At 44.3% G+C, this 22254-nt stretch overlaps 1 protein-coding gene across 16 annotated transcripts; it reads left to right on the top strand.

Moving 5' to 3' along the window:
- The first annotated feature begins 1109 nt into the window (after positions 1-1109).
- On the top strand, positions 1110-15593 carry GCNT4 (glucosaminyl (N-acetyl) transferase 4). 16 transcript variants are annotated; one of them, XM_023943422.2, is made up of 4 exons: positions 11412-11664; positions 12110-12170; positions 13659-14971; positions 15410-15593. In XM_023943422.2, exons 3-4 carry the CDS (start codon positions 13660-13662, stop codon positions 15493-15495), a joined length of 1398 nt encoding a protein of 465 aa, XP_023799190.2. In that variant the 5' UTR covers positions 11412-11664; positions 12110-12170; position 13659; the 3' UTR covers positions 15496-15593. The 16 variants fall into 16 exon arrangements, with proteins under 16 accessions (XP_023799199.1, XP_086725495.1, XP_086725494.1 ...); XM_023943431.2 differs by lacking the exons at positions 11412-11664; positions 12110-12170; positions 15410-15593 and adding exons at positions 1110-1211; positions 4753-4944 and having other exon boundaries at positions 13659-15239; XM_086869369.1 differs by lacking the exons at positions 11412-11664; positions 12110-12170; positions 15410-15593 and adding exons at positions 1260-1390; positions 4753-4944 and having other exon boundaries at positions 13659-15239.
- The last annotated feature ends 6661 nt before the right edge of the window (positions 15594-22254 follow it).

Here is a 22254-nt window from a genome sequence, read left to right as displayed (position 1 = left end):
GATTTCACTTAGACATTTCTGTGGTGAGAGCTCAAACACCCAGTTACATGTAACTCGGTCACAGTGGCTTATGCAATTACCAGCCTTGAGCCGAGCTGTCTCAGCGGTGCCCAGCTGCCCGGCCAGCGCTACAGCAGCGGACAGATGCTCTCCGGTGTGGTGGCGTCTTCCACGTTTCTCACCGAGCCGGTGCACCAGGGGCCGACGCTCCCTGCAAGCGGAGCCAACAGCTCGGCCTGACTTTAAAACACGAGCCTTAGCCTGGAAGTGGTTGGGGAGCTGCAGTATTCCAGAACAGCGGCAACTTATTTCACTGCTAAATAAAAATAATAAAACGTCCCCAACCAACCGGCTAAAAAGCAGAGGCTTAACGCCAGGCTGCAGCTTATTATTTCAGCGCTGCAGCTATCGCCGCGCCTCGTACCCACCCGCCCCGGGACCGCAGCAGCCCATCCGTCCTTCTTCACGGCTGTGCGCTCCCGGGGCAGCCGAGCAAAGGACAAGGACAAGGCTGTTCCCCAGCCCCAGCCTCAGCGCTGTTCTGCCGCCCGGTCGAGCCGGCCGTGCTGTTTGGGGAGCTCCTCGGCCGCTCCGAGCCCGAGGGGCAGCCGTGGGGAAGTCGGTGCCGCGTTTGCCGGAGGAGCGGCGTGGAGGCGGCGGGTTTCTCCCGCTCCCAGGTGCTGGCGGGCACCTCACCGCCACCTCCCACTCGTCCTCCTCCTGCTGCCCGCCAGGTTTCGGGGCGGGCGGCGGCCCTTCTTTTTTCCTCCACGTCATGGAGGAAAATGCTGTGCCGCACAGGCATCGCACACCCGTGCACAGCAGAGCGCTCCTTGGAGCCGAGCAGGGCGCCGGCCCGGGACGGCCGCAATCAGCCCGGGTGACTGCGCGGCCGGCGGGCACGGCCGGGACAGCGGCAGCGGCGGATCCCGGCCCGGCGAGCTAAGCCCTAACTTGGCGGAGCGGCGCGCTGGGGCGGCAGCAGCTCCCCTCCTCCTCCCGGGGGCTTCGCCCTGGGCGCAGATTTGGATGCTCGGCCGTAGCGGCGGATTTTGGGAGGAGGAGGAGGAGGAGGAAAGGGCGGCACTGTGACCCGCGGGAGCGCAGCGGGGCGGCGCTGCGCGGGGGCGAGAGGGCCGGGCTGGGCGAGGCGCTGGAGGCGGCCGGAGCAGCCGGAGGAGGGTCGGTGCTGGTGCTGCGGGAGAGCTCCGGTAAGAAGATGCCGTTTGTCTTAAAAGTTAGTTACGGGGGGATTTTGCGTCTCGGTAACAGGGTGCGGGTGTCCGCAGCTGGGGCACACACCTGCCCGCAGCCCGGGTGGCAGGCGGCGTGCCCAGATGTTGTAGCCTCATAAGCCCGTCTCTAGAAGCAACAGTTACACCAACTTAGAGTAAGGTTCGGCAAGAGGAATCGGGGTTGCGGTGATGTTTGCTTTTTTTCGCTTCTCCGTAAATTGTTCAAAACGTTCATGTAGCTGTGTTCAAATTTGCCAAGTGCACTTAGTCATTTCTTTAGTACGGAAAGAGGTTCTTTTTCCATGTGAGGAAATGGAAAGCAACAATAGCAAGAATCTGTCAAAACTTTTTTTTTTTTTTTTCCTGGAAGAGAGATGGTAGCTTCTTGTCCCTGATTATTGGGTGAACAGAATAATTAATGCCAGAGTAAGGCTTGGAAAAACAAGACTTTACAGGGAACCTCCACTGTGTCCCACCTGAGGATCTGCTCCACTGAACATCCTCTTACTCCTTCCAAATATCTAATCCATAAACCAACCTCTTTCATTTTGAGATAGGCATGTTTCCTTAATAGTAGCCTTTTTGCATATATTTCCTTAGTAGTAATCCTTTGCATTTGCTTGCTGGTGAAAGAAACAACTGAGGGATAGAGATGGTAGGTAAACTTGCAGCTGGAGGTGATAAACAAGAAAGAGCTGCTTGCTTCTTTCAGACAGGCAAATAAAACAGTTGAGTCACACTGGGAGACAAAAGATTGAAAGCAAATATAAGAAAGTGAATTTTTATACTATGCTGCTATGCTCAGGTGAGCTGTAGCATGTTGCCCCCCCTTCCCCCCCCCCCGCTAAGTCTCTGCATGTCAGAAAGCTTATGTAGGTCCAAAAATGACTGGATGAAAGGACTCAAAATTTCATAAGAAACAGACATTTGTAACCTGTCTTTGGAAACTTCTAAGCATTGGAACTGGAAAGGATATGTGGAGAAGGTGTTCAAGAGTACTTGTTCTTCTTTTTCCAAGCTTTTGGACTTCTATCAGCTTTTGACTACTATGAGACAACATCCTGGGCAGGATGGGCTCCATGGATATGATGTGACTACTCCTTCGTGCATGTAGCTTTTCTGAGATGGTCATAGAAAGGGAAGTGAAATGCTACTACACTTGTACAACTGTGTTTTCTCATTTTATACATCTGACAGTGGTGGTTTTGGCCCAGCTCTCATGTATTTTTGTGTATGCTGCCCAGCTGTAAAGGCATTTAAAGATTACCAGCAAATATGGCTAATGCTTTTTGACATACGTACAGTATAAATTAGTAATTCTTAAGGATTATAACTTTCTGAAAAGCAGTAGTGGTGATAAGGAATACATTCAGGTTTCTTGCTTGGGTTGGCACCACCTCTGTGTGATATTACACTGGGTATCCAGACCCCCAAGAAAGGGGTGCACACACTGAGAAGTGCCTGTGTACCAGGTTCTGTAGGTTTTGTGGTTCATAACCTATACTATGCAGGCTATTTTTGGCCTAATACGTGCAAATTGTTTTAGTTAGTCAGCAGGCTGGCTGTGCCATCCTATAAATGCCTTGCTGAAAGGCAAGAGCCTGTATCTCAAATAAGTAGTCCAGGTAAGTTTAGAGGAATTAGGGTTAAAGCATTTATGTAGAAGTTACAGCTACAGATAGAGTCATCAGGAGTCATATGGTGACTCCAGCTTCTGAGGACTTCCAAGAAATATTGATAAAGCAACTAAGAAATGTACCAGATTAGTCATAAAAAGCTCATTTCTGCAACATAAACAACAGGGTGCTGAATCCAGCAGTGGAGTACATTTTGCGTAATTGTCAACAAGTCAAGCCTCATCAGACCTCTCCCTGAAACAGTCAGAAATGAAGAAGGCTTTGCCAGGTTTGTGATGTGACCAAGTGTGAGGCAGAAGTTTTAGTACAAGAGAAACAGCTATGGAGAAAGAGGAGCTCTCTAATTGCACCACACCCAGATAAAGGCAGTTGATGGGGTAGATACCAGCCTATCAAAGACCCACCCATCCTCCTGCAACAGGCTCTGTTGTATTATCTAACTGCTGTGTGGCTTGTCTGGTGAGTCGAGTAGCTAGCCCATGGCCTGGTGTCAGTCACGGACCTTTTCCTTCTGGACTGACTGTGCAGTGCAGTTGGCCTGTGTGTGTTTTTGTGGCGCATGATTTACTGGGGGGGTGGGTCTTTCTGCATGCTTGATTTCCAGGCAGGGAAAAGTCAGGGCCCTAAATCTTATCCAAAATATGCATAGCTGTCTGCAGACCTTTTCCAGTTTTGCAAATGCTGGGAGATTTTGTCTCACAGAAAATATCCCATTTCCTTAATTTATTTATCAATTTATAACACATGATATAATTGGCCATTGTACCCTCCCATCATAGTGAAAAGAGGTGAAGTTGATCCAGCTACTGTCTTGCATCTTATGCAAACAGAGAGTGCCAGTATTAAGTATTAATATTCCATATTAAGGAATCTGGATACTGTTATCTCTGAATAATTTTGCAATGCTGGGGACAATAAGCTAAGGCAGGACTGCAGAATCCCTTGAATCTGTGACACCCGGAGCCCTCTTTGGGGCTTATGACAGTCAGACTACTTTAGTCACAAAGGTGCAGTTTATAACTCATGTATCAGCTTGAGCCTGGTGATGAAGAGGAGGCTGGTGTGTATATTTTGGTCAAAATTTGGATGGAGAGGAGGAGAATGCTACATATGCCACAGGAATACTGCTGCAGTGCTTTCCGAGAGGGAAAATGTCATGATAGTTACTTGTGGTATACTCAAATAGTACAGTGTCTAGTTCCTCAAATTTCTTTGTAAGCATCACACAGAGAAAAGTTAGGTATAAGAGCCTAGAAATTCATTTCTTGCCATGGTGACTTTGTATACCATACAAAGTACTTATGTATAGGTGAACTTGCAATGTGGGTCATCATATCTAAAGAGAATTTATGGAAGTGTTGTGAGGACTGTGGGTCTCATAACAGTAGCCCAAACTTCTGGCCTTGGCTTAGTGTCAAGCTGTTTTATTTGTGAAGGAAGCAAGGCCTCTGAGACCTGGAGTCTTGGTACCTGAAGTGTTCTGTGCACCTTTAACTTGGTGAGGTTTTGACAGACTCCTCATGTCCCAGTGCTTTCCTGCCTCACCCTAAGTCCTCTTTGCTCTGCTAGAGAAGGAAATTAGGTTGCTTTGATGTGATCTGTTCTTTTTACGGTGCTCCTTTCTCCCTGCCTTCTTGGAGCTTAGAAATGCTATGCGAGTAAACAAAAAATACATGCTTCTTATATAGATAATGCCTTCCACAGCTTAATAATAATAAAACCTTCCCAACCAGCCTGCTAGAAAGCAGAGGCTTGCTAGTCCAGAACAGCAGCCATAGCCACCCCTTGTGCCCACCTGCCCTGGGACTTACCGTGCCAAGCTGCTGTGCTCACTGTTTTTTAGCTAACATTTTACAATTTTCTTTTTTAATTTGTTCAAGAAATAATGCCATCCCTACTACTTCTGTATGTCCGACTTCATGGACCCTTGAGGCACTGGTACTGCTGGAGGCTGCGGGCAGCATGGAGCAGACACTAGGACTTTGCCTGCCCACCGAGCTGGCTGTACCCGTATTGATGTCGTGGGACAGAGCATCCTAAAGAGGGGAAGAGACCACAGCAAAATTCAGGAGGTAGGTCTGCAGCTCTCTGAGGTCTCTTGCTGATGTGACAAGCTGTGACTTTGGCAAGAGGAAATGACTTAAAGAGGGTGATTTACAGTGGGGGTTGCAGACAAAGTCTGCAGGCAGCTTGGTGGTGGGGTGAAGGAAATGGAGAAATATTTTGAGCTGTTTATGGGAGCTTTTCTGCAGAGCAATGCAGTTTCTCCTGCTTCCCTGTCTAACAGGAAATTTCCACCCTCTTTTACAGTGCTTCTCCTTGCCAATGAACACAAATTCTGTCCCTTTGGGTCTAATTTTTATGTTATACTATAGTTTAAAGGTTAACCCTCTCTCCACTGTAGTGCTATTCCTTTAAATTCCCATATGAGGTGGAAAAAAAGCTGTTAAACTCTAGATTTCCACAAATTAGGAGCGACTAAACTCTGTTTGTTGGAGTACATGTGCTTGTTAGTGAGATTTTGTTTGTTTTCTTGACTCCTGCCTTTATAGTACACCATGTCCTTGGCAAACACAGATACCCCCTTGTCACAAAGTAAGAAAATTGAAATTCCCAATGTATAAGCATCAGGCTTGGGAATTTTGATGACTGACTATCTCTGGGCCTTCTTAACACTTTCTTTCTTTAAGAGGGCTGCAAATCCTCTGACTGGCATGACACAGTAGTATGAGATGTACCAAGGGATTTGCTGAGAGATGTCCCAGGCCTCCAGCAAAAGAGCTTTCATGAAAAGTTGCTGTAAAGCAATTCAGATTAGTTGGGGTTGCAGAGGAACCACATTCTCTCTTGTGCTGCTTGTATGACCCTGCAGCAGTTGCTTGTCTCTTTTTGTGGCCAAAGAGCTGAGACATTGACTTTCTTTACTCTGACATATCTCTTGAACATTAACATGCTGAAATTGATGTAAGATATTTTACTGAAACTATGGTATGCCACTAGAGGCAGCCAGAAAGGAGAATCCAGCCTTTTCTAAAGAGCATACAGAGGGCTGGAACTGAGTGGCAAACAGACAAGCAAAGCAACTTACAGTCTGTGCAGGAAGTTCTGCTAGGAAATACAGATCCTGTGCAAGAAAGAGTCCTCTTGATCAGTACTGGGACAAAGTCCTGTGTGGTATCCATAACTGCCAGATCTTTGCTGAACCTGTGTTTCCCAGGAATGTGGCAAGAACCTGCCTTTCTGCTTCCAGAAGCAAAAGCCACACTATGCTAAACTGCAGTCATTTCTGAGTGTTTTTCATTGGGACACTGTGTTGTTTTAAGTCTTCAGGGTCTTAAAATTGGCAGCTTTATCATCTAATTATCATCCCTTCAAGTAATGACATATTTTTCCACATCTTGCAATTAAGTGTTTAAGTAATTGAAGTTGCTTAGCTCTTTAGTTGTCCATCATTCAGAGAAAATGTAAGTGGAAAGTAAGTAATCTTACATCAGGTGGGCAAGCCAAAACAAGGGGCTGAGATGTGCAGGATGAGGCTGGTGCTAAGTGTGACTGTGTTAGAGGGGCACAGCCTGAGGCTCCAGTGCAGGGCAAGTGGGTGGAAAACCAGACAAACTTGATAGAATCTACTGATTGAGATTTGATGCCAATAAAACATACTCCTACAGAAATCCCATGATCCCTATCAATCAATAATTTTGCAATGGAAATAAGTAGCTAGCAGCAGTAAAAAATAACACATTAATAAATTAACTTTTCCAGTTAGCAGTGTTGAATCGTTAAGTAGTGTTTGAAGTTTAATTCAGACAGATAGTTTACAAAAAAATTAGAATAAATAGCTTAGGAAAGCACATGATTACTTTTCCTCTTCCCTAATTTTCCTGGAACATCATCCCCTCTGTCTTTCCCACAGACCTATCAAGACCCAGACTTGATTTGTATAGACTAGAGGGAAAACCAGGAGGAGCTAACTAAATTTTTGCACAGAGCTGGTCCTGCAAACCACAAAGTTTGCATTGCTGTGTGAGCAGGTGTGTTTTAAACAAACAGAGATATTTTATCAGGAGGAACTTTCCTGAAGTGTTTTTACTTGGAGGAGAGAAAATTGTTCCCATAGTTCCTGCTTTATGTAGTAATGGTGTTGGCTGCTGAATATGACCTGTTTCCAAGGAAAGGTGTAGACACTGTTTTTGCCTCAGATACCTTTGAGTGATGGGGGTGTAACAGGTTGGAGAAAGTACTTTTTCTTCTGCTCTGATTTTTATTGTTGTTGTTAATGCTACTTACATGGAAGTATTTACCCTTATCAATCCCTCTCTCCATTCTCCTCTTCTGTAATTTCCCAACCTCTGTTCTGCTGCTCCTGCTCTTCTCAGCACCCATTCCCTTTTAATTTTTTTTTAACCTAGGTGACAACAAGGAGCTTGATTCATACTGCACATAATCAGAAGGGTTTCTTCATGCAAGAAAAAAATCACACGTTGGGGTAAAAGCACTCCCATTCCCCTACATCTGCTCTCCCTCTTTTGTCTCCTTCCACAGACTTGCCCTCAAACCTGACATTTTCACTTAACTCTTGCTCTGTGGCAAGCACAGAAGCAGGTGCCTCACACCAGCTTTCATAGCAAGCACCATGTATTTCAGATCCACTGAGGAGAGAGCACTGCCTGATCGCAGCCTGAACTTTCCAAGAATCCCTGTTCTAGCAGCAATCAACATGTCAGTCCATGCCCTCGGTAAACCAGTCCCAAGCAGAAGTGACAACAGACAAGAGATGGTTCCCAGCAGCTGGCTCTCTTACATGACACCAAAAATAATTTTGTGGATCTACTGAAAGTCAGGGACCTCTTTGATTGGTATTGCTTAAGTAGAAAATAAGTGTTATAAATTTGATAAGGTTATGCATTAGGAGAGATCCTGGCTTTTGTTTTCTGTAGTGTAGCTGGGGGTTGAGATTGGACTTTTGCTTGCCTATTGAGCTGGTCCTTTGGGAAGGACTGGCAGAGGGCAGAGCAGGGAGGCCAGTGGAGATTGATACACACCTTGTGTTCCTCAGGAAAATTGTGATGCATTGGTTATTGCAGGCAGAGAGGTTTCAGACTTCCTCAGGTGCTTCTGCCTCCATGTCTGCTGCTAAGCCAGTTGCTTCCAACACCAAAGGAACACCTTTCCCTCTTTGTGGTGTCATTCTCTTTGAGCAGAGATCTCTTATTTTTTCCTGAACAAAACCCAACCTTCAAAGCATGAGTTTTATCCTTCTTCCTGGTGGTGTATCTGGTGTCTTAGCTCCACCAGGCTCTGTGCTTCCTGTGGTGGACCCAGATGATTCATCATGGCCCCAACCTGCAGGCAACATCCAGGGAGCTTGTGGGAATTGTAGATCCACCTGGAAGCTTCTACCTTTTGTCACTGAAGCACTTGAGTTTAATGCAGCACAGGCTGTATCAGAAGAGACAATGAGGAAAGGGAATGGAATGCTGGGGGGTTGAAAAATTTTGTATTTTCTCAAACAAGGTAGTTCAGAAGCTGCTAATTCAGTGTGCTCTGAATACAGACAAACTGTAAACACCTCTGCACTGTGTGGATGGCAGGTGACACTTGCCATGCCAAGCAAGAAGGATGTGAGAGCTGGTAATTTGTTCCTGCTCAGGGTGAAGGGAGCTGTAGACTCCTCGTGTGCAAGAGTGACATTGGCATCACAAAGTTGCACAGACTGGGAGTTTGGGTAATTTGTGGAAAAAGCAAAAGTAATTGTGTGAGAAACTGTAGTAAAGCCCTGGTCTCTCACATGGCTTTACTGCAGGTCTCCATATGTACATTATTAGTCTTACTAATGTGAAAACGCGTCTTCAGAGACACAGTGTGAGCCCAAAGCCTGACAGTTTCTTTATGCTGATGAAGGGAACCTGTCCATTCCTCTGAGCTCTCAAATGCCTCCTCAAACATTACAGAAGGGTGGCCTCCAAGAGGGCTGAAGCTGCTGCAGCGCTGGTGTATAAGAGCCATTGGAGGCCAGCCAGAGCAGAATCTTGGTTCTCTGAGCTAACTCAGACTTGTGCTGGCCAGAGCAACTTCCTGGCTTTTCTCTGTCGTACCTGAGTGCCACTCTGGGATGAAGGAGCTGCTGGGGTGCTCCTGGCAAAGGATCAGGGTTGAGTGCAATACTGCTACCCCTGGAATTCTTCACATTAGAGGTGCAACAAGGCTGTCCCATTGCAAGCAGAGCTGGGAGAGCTGGCAGTTGTGGTGCAAAAGCTGGGCTTTTTCCTGGCTTCTGTTTGTTGTGACCATGATCTTCCAAAGGATGCTTCATCCAGCCCATCTCACAGTTCACGCTTTGGGATGAATTGGTGAAGTTCCTGGTATCTTTCCACCTGCTGCAGTGCTTCGCATGCTTAGTTTGGGCAAAGTGGGTCTCATGTGCATAGCAGAACTACTAGGATGCAGAACAGGTTCTCTGCCGATTTTTTCAAGGCCAAATCTGGAAGTAGTCTAGGTAGTTTCACCATATTAAGCTCTGCTTCCTAACATTAAATATGACTAGATTTTATGTGACAGCCTCAAGTAGTCAAGTGGAAATGCTCCTGCCCATGGAACCCAAAAAGATAACTAGAGTTAGCATCTGGTTAATGCTCCCCAAGATAAGTGCTTTGGGCAGCAGTAGGTTGCTGTTCTCACCTGCCACATTCATTTATTCTGTGCTCCTCTGGAGAGGATGGTGTGTACAGTAAACCTCTGTGTCTGAGTAGGGCTTCGAGTCTGCATGTGTTAAAAATAAAGTTTTGCAGCTGAGTCAAAACCTGATGAGGTTTGTGATGGCCCTTCTGTTCCAAGAGGTTTAATTCCCTGGTCTCATACTGTTTATCAAGAAATCCCAGTTTTTGCTGAAGTTGACTTTATACTGATAAATTATTTAGAAGGGAAACAAATGTGATGAAGGGTCTAGAAAGTAAGTCATATGAAGAGTGACTGAGGGAGATAGGGTTTTTTAGCCTAGAGAAGAAGAGGCTCAGGGGAGACCTTACTGCCCTCTACAGCTACCTGAAGGAAGGTTGTAGCAAGGTGAAGGTCAGCCTCTTCTCTCAGACAACCAGCAACAGGATAAGAAATGGCCTTAATCTGCACCAGGGCAAGTTCAGGTTGGATATGAGGAAGAATTCCTCCATGGCAAGAGGGATGACCCTGGTAACTACAGTACTGTCAGTCTCACTCCAGTGCCTGGTTAAATTATGGAGAAGATTATTCTGGGAGTTAATGAAAACCCCTGAAAGAAAATGCAGTCATTGGTCATAGCCAGCATAGCTTCATGAAGGGAGGGTCCTGCTTGACACACTAATTCCCTTTTATGACAAGGTATCTCACCTAGTTGATGGTGCGATATGACGTATCTTTTTGGATTTCAGTGTAGCTTCTGATACTGTCTCTCACAGGATCCCTCTGGATATGTCATGTGATGGGTGAACAGCTGGCTGATGGGTCAGACACAAAGGGTTACAGTGGATGGGGTGGCATCAGGCTGGTGACCTGTCACCATTGGGGTTGCACAGGGGCAGTGCTCTTCAAAATCTTCACTAATGTCTTGGATATGGAACTCAAGATAAACTCAAAGATATACTCAAAAATATAAACTAGGACACTAAATTGGGAGTAGCTGTAGAAGGCAGAGAGGCCCTGCAGAGAGATCTCAGCTAATCAGAGGGCTGGGCAATCACCAATCATATGAAATTTGACAAAAACAGGTGCTGGATTCTGCACCTGGGACAGGGCAAGCCTGGATGTATGGACAGACTGGGATGTGAAAGGCTGGGAGAGCAGCCCTGTGGAATCAGACCAGTGGGTCCTGATTTGTGGCAAGCTGAACATGAGCCAGCAGTGCTCCTCCTCCTGGCAGCCAGGAGGGCCACCCGTGTCCTGGGGACATCAGGCACAGCATCAGCCAGGCAAGGGAGGGGATTGTCCTGCTCTGCTCTGAGCTGGGGCAGCCTCACCTCCAGTGCTGGGGACAGCTCTGGGTGCCACAATATAAGAGAGATATAAAACTATTGGAGAGTGTCCAAAGGAGAGCCATGAGGATGGTGAAGGATCTGGAGGGGAAGTTGTATGAGGAGCAGCTGAGGTCACTTGGTCTGTTCAGCCTGGAGGAGACAGAGGGGAGCTCTCCTGGAGACCTACAACTCCCTTGTGAGGGGAAGAGGAGTGATTTCTTCTCTGTGGTGAACAGTGGCAGGACCCAAGGGAACAATCTGAAGTTGTGTTGGGAGAGGTTTAAGTATAAGGCAAAGGGTCTTCACCCAGAGCATGGCTGAGCACTGGAAGAAGCCCCCTAGGCAAGGGATCACAGCAGCAGCCTGACAGAGTTCAGTACTCTGAGGTGGACTGTGCTCTCAGGTACATGGTGTGACTCTTGGGGTATCCTGTGCTGGGCCAGGAGTCGTAGTTCAATGATTTTGTGGGCCCTTTCCAACTCAGGACATTCTAAATTCTACGGCTTTGTTTGGTTTCATAGCAACAGAATGTTTGGCACTGGGCAGAAGCTGGCCAGGGCTGACACAGATAGAGAGGTTTGGGAGAAGTTTGGAATGTGTTGGTTCTTTCCTCCTCCTTTTTCTTTGTCCAAACTTGCCTTTTTAAGGAGAAAGAGAAGATTTGCTCCTTGATTTAGGCAATCCCTGTTCAGCCAGGGGTGGTAGGTGTTGTCCCTGGTACCAGGGAGACACTGGGCAGGGACTTGGGGTGGTCTTCACAGAAAGGCCACACAACACAGGTCTTCTCCCTCCAAAGAAATAAACAGGGTAGGTTACTTGCCTTCCCCTCTACGGGGCTTTTTTCATATGGCTGAAAACCTGCCTTTGGTTAGGAGCAGCTTTTAAAAGTGATTTTTCTCCAGGAGTAGATATACACAAAGCAAGTAGGTAAAGGAGAAATCCAGATTAGACACTGGACTGGGATTAATTTGAAGAAGAGATGAAGGAAAGCACCTGCTTGCTATGGTAGAATGTGGGATTTTGGTTTCATAGGGATACAAATGCCTCACTTTATTTTGAGGATGATGAGGCATTGCAACAGATTGCCCAGAGAAGTTGTGGATTCCCCATCCCTGGAATTGTTCAAGGCCTGTTCAAGGGGAAAGTTCCCTGCTCAGGGCAGGGATTTTGGAATGAGGTTATCTTTAAGATCCTTTCAAATTCAAACTATTCTATGATTCTGTGAGATCTGATTTTTCTCTCTCTTTGTTAGCATACCTGGAGACTGTTTCTAAAACCTGCAGAGTTGTTGAGCTTTGGTTTCTGTGAAATAGGTATGTGTTGGCTTACCCTGGTCTGTACCTGCCAACCCCCAGGTAAAATAAGGAGATAACATTTCCATCTTTTTGTTGCCCTAGAATAGAAATATTAAGGACAAAGATGCACAGGGAAAGGGAAAGGCAAAGTCAAGGGAGAACAGAAAAAACTCTGCCTTAACAAGCTGCAATTTAAATGTAGCTACAGCTCGCAAGACCTGACATTTAAGGGAATGCTAAAGATGCCAAAGTTAGTCCTGCAATATATTCATTCAGATGCACATCTCAGTGCTTGGTTTTAGATGCACAAGTGAGATGTGCAGGCATCTGAGACACATCTGCTGGCCCCACCATTTCGCTGGCTCTGGAAGCACTCTGAAACAGCTTCTATTCAAAAGAAAGTACTGGGAGGTGTTCAGTTTAAAGACAAAGTAGAACTTTGTTTAAGCTGAGCAGAGCTAGGTTTACTGCTGCACTTGTATGTGGTTCTGTAGAATTCTATAATTTTAATTCAGGGATAGTAACAATGCTGATTGCACTCAGCCAGTAAAGCAAAGATATATGGAATAGGATCTCTGTATTTAGCTTTTATTGTGGTAATATCTCAGTTGTTAATGCTGTACACAGGAATGTTTTTTAATAACATGCTGTATGAAAAGTGGCCACATGTGTCTTTGTGGTCACATCCAAGGTTGTATCACATGGCAGAGAGCAGGGTAGATGCACTATTACTATACCCCTTCTGCCTTCAGAAGGGTACATTCCTTTGATGTTCATACCAGTGGATGAAAGTGCTATGTCTTTATCCACCTCTGTCTTCAGAGCAAGTTAGAAATACCTTCCAGAAGAAATCTGTAGAAAGGACTTTTGGCTTGTCAGATCCTGTTGGAACAGGAGAGGAAGGAAATTAATTTCTCCTTGGACGTCTTTAGGAGCCAGCTCCAGTGCTAGTGATAATGAGAATGCAGTGTTTGAATTCTAAAGCTTTCAGTTTCATGCTTTTTTTTTAAAAAAAACAATACTAATATCTACCATTAGGCACACATTCTTTGCAGACTTCCTTGACATCCTTATGCTGATCCCACTGATCTGATTCCTACATCTGATACTACACTGATTCCTGCGTAACTTCTAGTTACTCAGGAAAATAAAAAATCCTCCCTACTCACATGGATGACAGTAATGTTTTTGCCAATCCAGGGGTTGCTGTACTTCAATTTCTGGCTCATTCGAAATTTTAAAAAGGTTTGGGAAAAAAAACAGTGTGAGTCTTGTTCTGATACTCTTGTTTGGTTGGAAATCATCTGGTTTATTGCCACTTAACTAATTCAGGGGAATTAAATTTTAAAATTATGATTAGGAAGAAATTAGACATTACCAGTGCCCTTCCTAATAAGGTGGTGTTTATGTTGTAGGCAGACTAGTGTGCACGTGCCTTTCTTAGAGGTTGAGTGGTCGCTGATGATTTCTGATTTAATGTAGCACCACATCTCTTTTTTCTTGCAGAATGAAGAAATGCAAGTGGTCCTACAAATGTCCCTCACGAAGGAAGATCTTGATTCTGTGTGTTACTGGGTGGCTGATTGCACTGCTGAAGCTCCTCCATGTCGAAAGACACTTTTTTCCCTCTAAAGGCATCTACTTAGTTGAGCACCTCTTGAGCACTTCTTCTTATGTTAGAAACAGATATTCATACCCTAGAAATGAGTTCCAGTATGAAATTAATTGTTCATCTATATATGAACAAGATCCTCGTGAAATTGGCAAGAGTTTAGAGATAAGAAGAAAAGAAATAATTGATTTATCTGATGAAGATGTTGTAGCAATGACAAGTGACTGTCACGTGTATCGTTCACTTAGGAAATACCACCTAAAACCTGTTTCTTCAGAGGAGGAGGGTTTTCCAATTGCCTATTCTTTGGTTGTTCACAAAGATGCAGCAATGGTAGAAAGGCTGATACATTCATTGTACAGTCATCAAAATATTTACTGCATCCATTACGACCAAAAAGCAGCAAAAAGTTTCAAATCTGCTTTGAACAATCTAGCTAAATGTTTCCCAAATGTTTTCATTGCATCAAAATTGGAGATGGTGGACTATGCACATATTTCACGTCTGCAAGCAGATTTCAATTGTTTGTCCGATTTGATGGGCTCTCCAGTTCCTTGGAAGTATGTTATCAACTTGTGTGGCCAAGATTTCCCTTTGAGATCAAATTTCGAGTTGGTCACTGAACTGAAGAAACTTCGTGGAGGAAACATGCTGGAAACTTCTAAGCCAAGCAGTAGCAAAAGAGAACGATTTACTTATCACTATGAACTTATGAAAGTGCCTTATGAATACATGCAGATGCCTGTAAAAACCAACATTTCCAAGAATCCGCCACCTCATGATATTGAGGTATTTGTAGGCAGTGCCTATTTTGTTTTAAGCCGAGAATTTATTCAATATACCCTTGAAAGTTCACTTGCAAAAGATTTTTTTGAGTGGTCAAGGGACACGTACTCTCCAGATGAACATTTCTGGGCCACTCTTGTACGTGTCCCCGGGGTCCCTGGGGAAGTTCCAAGGTCATCCCAGGATGTAACAGACTTACAAAGCAAAACTCGTCTGGTGAAATGGAACTATCTTGAAGACTATTTATATCCTCCATGCACTGGTACCCACCTTCGCAGTGTCTGCATCTACGGGGCCGGAGAATTAAGGTGGCTTCTGAATTACGGACACTGGTTTGCCAACAAGATTGACTCCAAAGTGGATCCCGTCCTGGTAAAGTGCTTGGCAGAAAAGGTGGCAGAAAAACAGAAGGAGTGGGTGCGTCTGTCTTCTGATGAACACTTTCTGCACTTAAGTTCTACGAATGCCTTGACATAGCAGTGCTGTGTTCTCTGCTGTCAGTGCTGTGTGCACAGCACCTGCAGTTCTGCTGCCTGGACCTGCTGCAGGATGGCAGTGAGAAAGAAGTCCATTCGATATAACGCCCAGGGCCCTGCAGAGCCAGGAGCCTTGGCTATTTATTTATGAAAAGTAATTCCTCTCTGATTAACTGTTTTGCCACAATAAACCTGTAATTGTCTTCAGGGTGATTTTGAGATGATGAAGTTTGCTTTTGGAGCCTCTTGTGCTGTCTGTCCCAGTGGAATATTTCAGAAATGTATTTTGCTTCAAGTGTGTTTGTATCTTTTATAAGAAGCTCCAGCACTTCTGTCTGCCTGTCCTCTTTTCCTTCACTTTTGCTTTTCCTAAAGGAATAAAGGGAAGACCTCTGTATCTGCTACCTCAGGAAAGCTGCAAGTGCCCATCTCACAGGAAAAACCAAGAGATCAGCATGACACCAAATGAGCCATGTGACCTCACCTGAAGTTCCACACTTCTCATCTGTGGGAGCTGCATAGATGTTTGCAATGTAAATACGACTGGATGATAAAAGGGAAAGAAGATCCCTGTACACTTCATTGTGTATACCATTGTTCCCTTCTCCCAGCTAACTTGTGTGTTGCTTTTCTTTCCACAAAGCATCTGATCAGGTGCTGTGCCAACACTGTTGGTTTCACAAACAATGAAAGTTGGTTGAAACAGTTGTGCACTGTTGAGTGCACACAGTTGTGTGCTCTCCAAAGGCAGAATACGTGTGTGCCCTAAGGGCAGTCTCTGCAGCCACTTGGATGAGGTACCCATGCCAATCTTCATTTCTATCTCTGCCTGTAGGAATATCTTTCTGTGAAATTCCCAGTCCTCTTGAGACAGTGTGTCTACACACAGTGGACAACAAGTGCTATTTCTAGCTGGTGTTCAGCAGTGTGGTGCTTTGTTGAAGTGTACAACACACGAAGTTGATCAGTAATCATGAGAGTAGCCATATTGCAGAAATGAAGACTCTGCATGAAGTGTCTTTCTGTGCAAGTCCCGTGGCTGTGCACTGCCATGATCCCAGGCAGACCCACGATCTCAGAATGGGCCCTGGTTCACCTGCAGAGCAGAATTCTCCAACAGCCCCTGTTTGCCATGCAAACAGGGAAGCCAGGCTTCCTGGTAGTGAAGTGGCTCAGGAGCCCTCTCGCAGCTGGCCTTCCCACATTCCAGCATGAGGGAAGTGTTTGCAAGTGCAGGGCTCTCTGCAGAAACTCCTGCAACTCAGAAATGCTGCCTGGAATTTTGGGGGTTTCCCTGGAGTATTGCTCTGCCACCTGTCTTTTATTAAGGAGCCTTTCCCCATGAGTGATTTTGGGATATCTGTATCTGGTCTTACTGATCTGCAGATTGCTGCTGTAATGACCATATCTCGTATCAATGAGATATTTTTGTTCCTTATTTGAGCTGAAAGAACCAAGATGCTTTTTGGTCTTAAATTCTGTTTGTAAATTTAGTCACAGTGAAGTTATCTGTGGCTCAAGGCTGGTTTGAGAGTCAGGATTCTCCAGCCCTTTTCCACATTTGTGACACTGATTTTCAGTAAGACCTCAGACAAGCCACCTGAGTTTTCTGTTTCTGCTGTTCCCATCGTAAAATGGGAACCATCATCTGTTGTCCTGCTAAGCACTTTGAAACCTGTGGGTGTTATGGGTTTGGTTGCACAATACTAACTATTTAGTATTAACTTATTTTGTGGATAATTTATTATCCACAAAACTATTTATGGAGTCTGTGGCTGCACAGGTCAAGTATTTCTTAAATGTACTGTTTCTGAAATAAATGGGGATTATTGTTAAAGTCTGTGTTGCTTACTTCAGTGATATGCCATGTCTACCCAAGGCTATCCTGACTTGATGTAATTTATAAATACTTCATAGAAAATGAAATATCAATAGTATTTGCAGATTCATATATTAGTACTTCGTTATAAAATAGAGTCCTCATGTGGTAAAAAGGTTGATAAAAGAGAAAGTTAAGATCGCAGAGGGCCAAGCTACAACCTTCTGTTCATATAAATTGACCCTTAATGATATATTTGAAATTTTGTATTTATTTAAACTGACTTTATGTATGTATGTATGTACACATATACCCATTTGGGTTTAATTCTTGTTTGATCTGCCATAAATTCATAAACATAATCCACCAGCACATTAAACTTCATTGAAGTGCATAATTTTAATCAGCTTGTGAGTTTGTGCTATTTTAATTGAGTTGGGTTGAATGATGCCTGTGGTGTGGCTGGTTTGAAATGAGGCCCCTGGTTCCTCCGAGGTGGTGGAGGAGCCGATGTGGCACGGCGTGAGGCAGCATCAGCAGCAGTGTGTCTGCTAGATGGGGGAGTGGGAGGTGCACAGACATAGCTGCAGCTCTATGAAGTGCTGATATTCTAATGAATTCTAGATATTTCTGCTGTTCTGAAAGTAACTTTAAAGGCTATTCAAGGCTGTAGAAAGGCAGTTATCAAAAATCAGTCATTGGACTGATGAAGGCTGGAAGATCCTCTAGTCCAGCCTCTTGCTCTCAACAGGATCAACACTGAATTTGAGCTGGGTTTCTTGGGTTTTCCAAGGACTCTTGCAGATCTCTAAGGAAGGAGGAACACTTTCCATTGTTTCCAAAGAAAAGAACAGTTAAAATGTAAATGTCCTAACTTTTGAATAGTTTTCTGTTTTTTGGCTTTGCATTCAGCAATGTTGCCGTACTGATGCCTGTATCACGGTAAAGTGATTGGACTACAGAGGTAGGTAACATCTTCATCATCACTGCTCTTTATACAGTTAGGTCTGCCATTGCTGGGCCCAAGGCATGAGACACAAACCTTCTCTGAGAAAAATGGCTGAACCCAGTTTATGGCAAAACAAATAAGTTTCTTTTTCAGCTGAAACTTAGATTATAGACACTTAACCCGCTCTCACATGGTTTGTTTGGGGTTTTTTTGGTGGTTTTCTTTGTTTCTTTGTTGGTTTGGCTTTGTTTTCCTTAGTAAAGCTTAGATTTTCTTTTCCTCTTCTTTCTTTTCCTCGTTCCTGAGAGATTCTCCTTGTAAGTTATTTCACAAATTTGAAATGTGCATACATTTACACATATTGGTTTCTTCTTTATTTGTTCTGCTGAAGAAGCACTGTGCTGGCCTTCTTCCACCCACCCTGCCCTGTGCTGGTCACATGGAGAATCTGGACTATCAGTTGACCTAGTTTTCCCATTCAGGAAGGATGCAAGAGCAGGGCAATAGTACTGCTCCTGGCTGCCAGCACTGGTCTACACATCCAGCCCCCCACTTTCATTGTGTCTGAAAACAGCAAAAATGCTGAATGCATTCCAACACAGACAAATTAAGTAAGGAAGAAAAGGAAACAATGAGCTTTAGTGAAAGAGATGCAGAGCCAAAATTTGTACTACTTGTCTTGTTAATGAATTTATCAGGCTAGACATGTAATCCAGAGAACAGTATATACAAATATAAATGCCTCACAATGTATTTTCTTTGGCATGGGAATAAAAGGATATGAAAGGAAGGACTAGGAATTAGACATCTAATCTGTAATTGTAATTAAAACAGACTTGGCCTGTTGAGTATTTCTATGACTACAATGTCGTTACTGTGGCATTTAAATCAGAATGTATAAACGTAAGTTTACACAAAAGTGGAGTATATGTGGTACACTAATGTATGCTTACAGTGTGACCTTGAGTTTTTATTTCAGGTATAGTATCTTTCTAACTTGATGTTTTTACAGAACCTGGGTTGTTCTTGGTGGTGATTTCCACTCATAGAAGTGATACTTCAGAACAATGTGATCTGTTACTGAGATGCAGTAAATCTGTACTGATAGTACCCCAGTGCTGTTTAGTATTTCAAGCTGACAGTTACTCACTCTATCCCGGCCCTGTTTCTTCAGAGCTACAAAACTCTTTCATTTTCTCTGGCTAAAGGATACTCATCCTTGTAATACCAATCTCTTTTAGAAAGCAGAGAAAGCAAAATCCACAAAACTTTGTATGAGGCGTTTTCTAAAGTAGGAAAGTCTATGGCAAGTTTTTGGTAGCTGGAGGAGGGTGGGGGTGGGATTCTGTATGAAGATGCCAGGAACTTCCCAACATGTGTGACAGAGCCTGTGCCAGCCAGCTCCAAGATGGACTTGCTGCTGGACAAGGCTGAGCCCAAGGGTGATGATGATATGGGTGATGATGATATCATCTCTGGGATAACGTATTTAATAGAGGGAAAAAACATTCTGAGCAACAGCAGCCACAGCCAGGGAAGACAGAATTGAGAACTGTGACAGACAGATCAGTAGGTACCAGGTCAGTGAAGAGAGAGGCGTGGGAGGGCACCACATGCTGGAGCTGGGATTCCTCTGCAGCCCCTAGTGCAGACCACAGTGAGACTGCTGTGCCCCTGGAACCCATGGAAACCTGCCCACGGGCCCATGGAGGAGCAGAGATCCTCCTGCAACCCATTGAGGAGCACATATTGGAGCAGGTGGATGCCCAAAGGTGGCTGCAACCCCATGGGAAGTCCACACTGGAGCAGGGTCCTGGCAGGACCTGTAGCTCTATGGAGAGAGGAGTTCTTGCTGGAGCAAGTTTCCTGGCAGGGTTTGTGACCCTGTCAGGGTCCTTGCCAGAGCAGGCTGTGCTTGAAGGATTGCTCCCTGAGGAAGGTAGGTGTGCTGGAGCAGCTTGTAAAGAACTGCAGAATGTGGGAAGGAGCCTCCTTGGAAAAGTTTACAAAGGACTGCCTCCTGAGGGAGGGACCTCGAGCAGGAGCCAGAGAAGAGTGTGAGGAGTCCTCCCTGCGAGGGGGAAGGAGCTACAGGGACAACCTGAGATGAACTGACGGCAAACCCCTTTCCCTATTCACCTGTGCTGCTGGGGGGGAGGAGGCAGAGGAAATTAGGAATGAAGTTGAGCTCAGGAAGAAGAGACAGGCGAGGGACGGTGGGATTTTTAAAGAGTTGTTTTTAATTTCTCATTTCCCTAGTCCTGATTGGTAAGAAATTTATTTTCCCCAAGTTGAATCTGTTTTGTCCATGACAGTAATTAATAGATGAGTGATCTCTCCTTGTCCTTATCTCAGCCCAGAAGCCTTTCATTATCTTTTTTCTTCCCTGGCCAGCTGAGGAGGGGAGTGACAACATGGTTTTGGAAGGAGCTGGAATCCAGCCAGGGTCACCAAACACAGATGGGAAGGAGTTAGATGGTGTTTTTTTAAGGGGGGCAAGGACAGTAAGTTTTATTGCTACTGAGTCTCCATCTATATGTCTTAGCAGAGACTTGTTTAAGTGGAAATGCTTACATATAGCATAGTTGCTGCTGCCATCTCTGATCCAGACATGCGAGTCTTGAGTTACTACATTTTAAAAACATAGATTATTTAGCAAAGAAATTCCTGGAGCCCGTATCAGTTCCTTGTCTTATAAAAAGAAATAAGTGCTTAAAAATTTACTGGAATTTGACTAGGGGGTTACAGAAAGACTCAGGGGACTGTGCTGGTTGCATCAGAGAGGACAGGAAAAGGAGCATCTGATTTTTTTACTTATGGCTGGTCAATGTTTTTCAATGATGCTTGCTGTGTTATATGTAGTAACAAATTTTTAATTTGAGCTAATTTGAAAAACTGTTGACTGACTTCCTCTTTGCATCTCAATTATTTGCTTCTAACACATGTGGGCTTACTTAAAAGACTCTTCCCTGGGCTACAATTAGAAACTTCATTGTGATTTAAATTAAACAACAACGGCTTTTTTATTGCTGAGCCTCTTTTCTCTGCCTGAATTTAACTGGGGGCAGTGAGAAGATGAGCGAGTATACAGAGATGCTGCAGGTGGCATTATTGCCACCATACCAGCTGTTATGCTACTATATTTATAGCTGTTATGTTATTAATGTTGTTGTGGCATAACAGCTGGAAAATAAGAATAACTGCATCTTATACTATAGAGGTTCAAATCACCATTTATTAATAACAGTGACAGGAATTGAAAATCACACTTGGAAATACCTACACACAAATATTTCGGCACTAAGTTGCTAGGGACCACAGGAAGCAGGATGAAAATATAGGTGGCATATGCATTTTTATCTGATGTATGGAATAATTAGCTGTTGATCCATTGCAAGACCTTTCAGATAGCAGAAAGCAGAAGTGCTCTTGCTACAGAGGTTTGATGTAGCAGAATTGAAGGCTCCAATTTAATTTCTCCAAGCTATGTTATGCTTGCTCTTTTTTCCCTACAGTTTTTTCTTACCTTTTAATGAAGCTTCTCTATGGCTGTAAGACACCCATCTCAATTAAATTTTATTACTTACTCCTCATTTACTCTAGGCTGCTTTGGAGTCCAAAACTTCCTTTCTGTCACTGAAGCAGTTCTAAGGATTTTTAGTGCAATCAGTGTGTGCCATAGGTGGATTTCTATTTAATTGATTTTAGTGGAATGTGTGCGTATGCTCAGCTGTCCTGGGCCTGAGCTTGTAGATTTATGTGCTCAAACCACTGGGAGAGGAACCATATTTTAATCTACTTGTATTTGAGGGGAAAATTATTAAAAATATCCTTTGTTCCTATGCCAAGCTTAACTTTTTCCTCTTGTGTGGTACAGGAGATATATAGATGTAGATAGATATATATAATTCATAGGGCTGTGTCAAGAAGATGCATCTAAAGGAGTAAAATAATGTATATCACAAAAAAAAAGGGAAAAAAAAGAAAAAAAACCCCAGTCACTTCTCTGACTTTTGCATTGCTAACAGTATTCTTTAAAGTACACTCTTAGTTGCAAGCTGTTGCTCAGCTGGGATGTGGAGGAATACAACTGGCAAAACTTCATCGCTGTTTGCAGAACAAAGTTGTGCCCTGTGAAACCACCAGCAGGCTTTGGTGGCTTATGTCTTTTCTAGGTCTCAGGTTTCAGAATTCTGTATGGTGGAGCGGAACCAGAAAAGCATGTGTCTGTTGGCATGCAAGTGACTGGATGAGTCAGCCTGTTGAAGATGGAGCTGCCTCCATGAACCAAGCTGGAGCAGGAATTGGGCCACTCAGCCAGCAGAGCAAGCATTGTCTCTGTTTCATTTCATTAGAGCACATCAGCATTATAATTTTCCAGACCAGCCAGCTAATTGTATTATCTGAGTTGTTTTTATTGGCTGAAGAATCATGGCATTCTCTCTTATGGCTTTCTGAAA

Source organism: Cyanistes caeruleus, chromosome Z, assembly GCF_971803275.1.
Source record: "Cyanistes caeruleus chromosome Z, bCyaCae1.hap1.1, whole genome shotgun sequence".
Classification (NCBI taxonomy): domain Eukaryota; kingdom Metazoa; phylum Chordata; class Aves; order Passeriformes; family Paridae; genus Cyanistes; species Cyanistes caeruleus.
The sequence above is the reverse complement of the archived record's forward strand: the minus strand, read 5'-3'. Positions and strand labels throughout refer to the sequence as shown.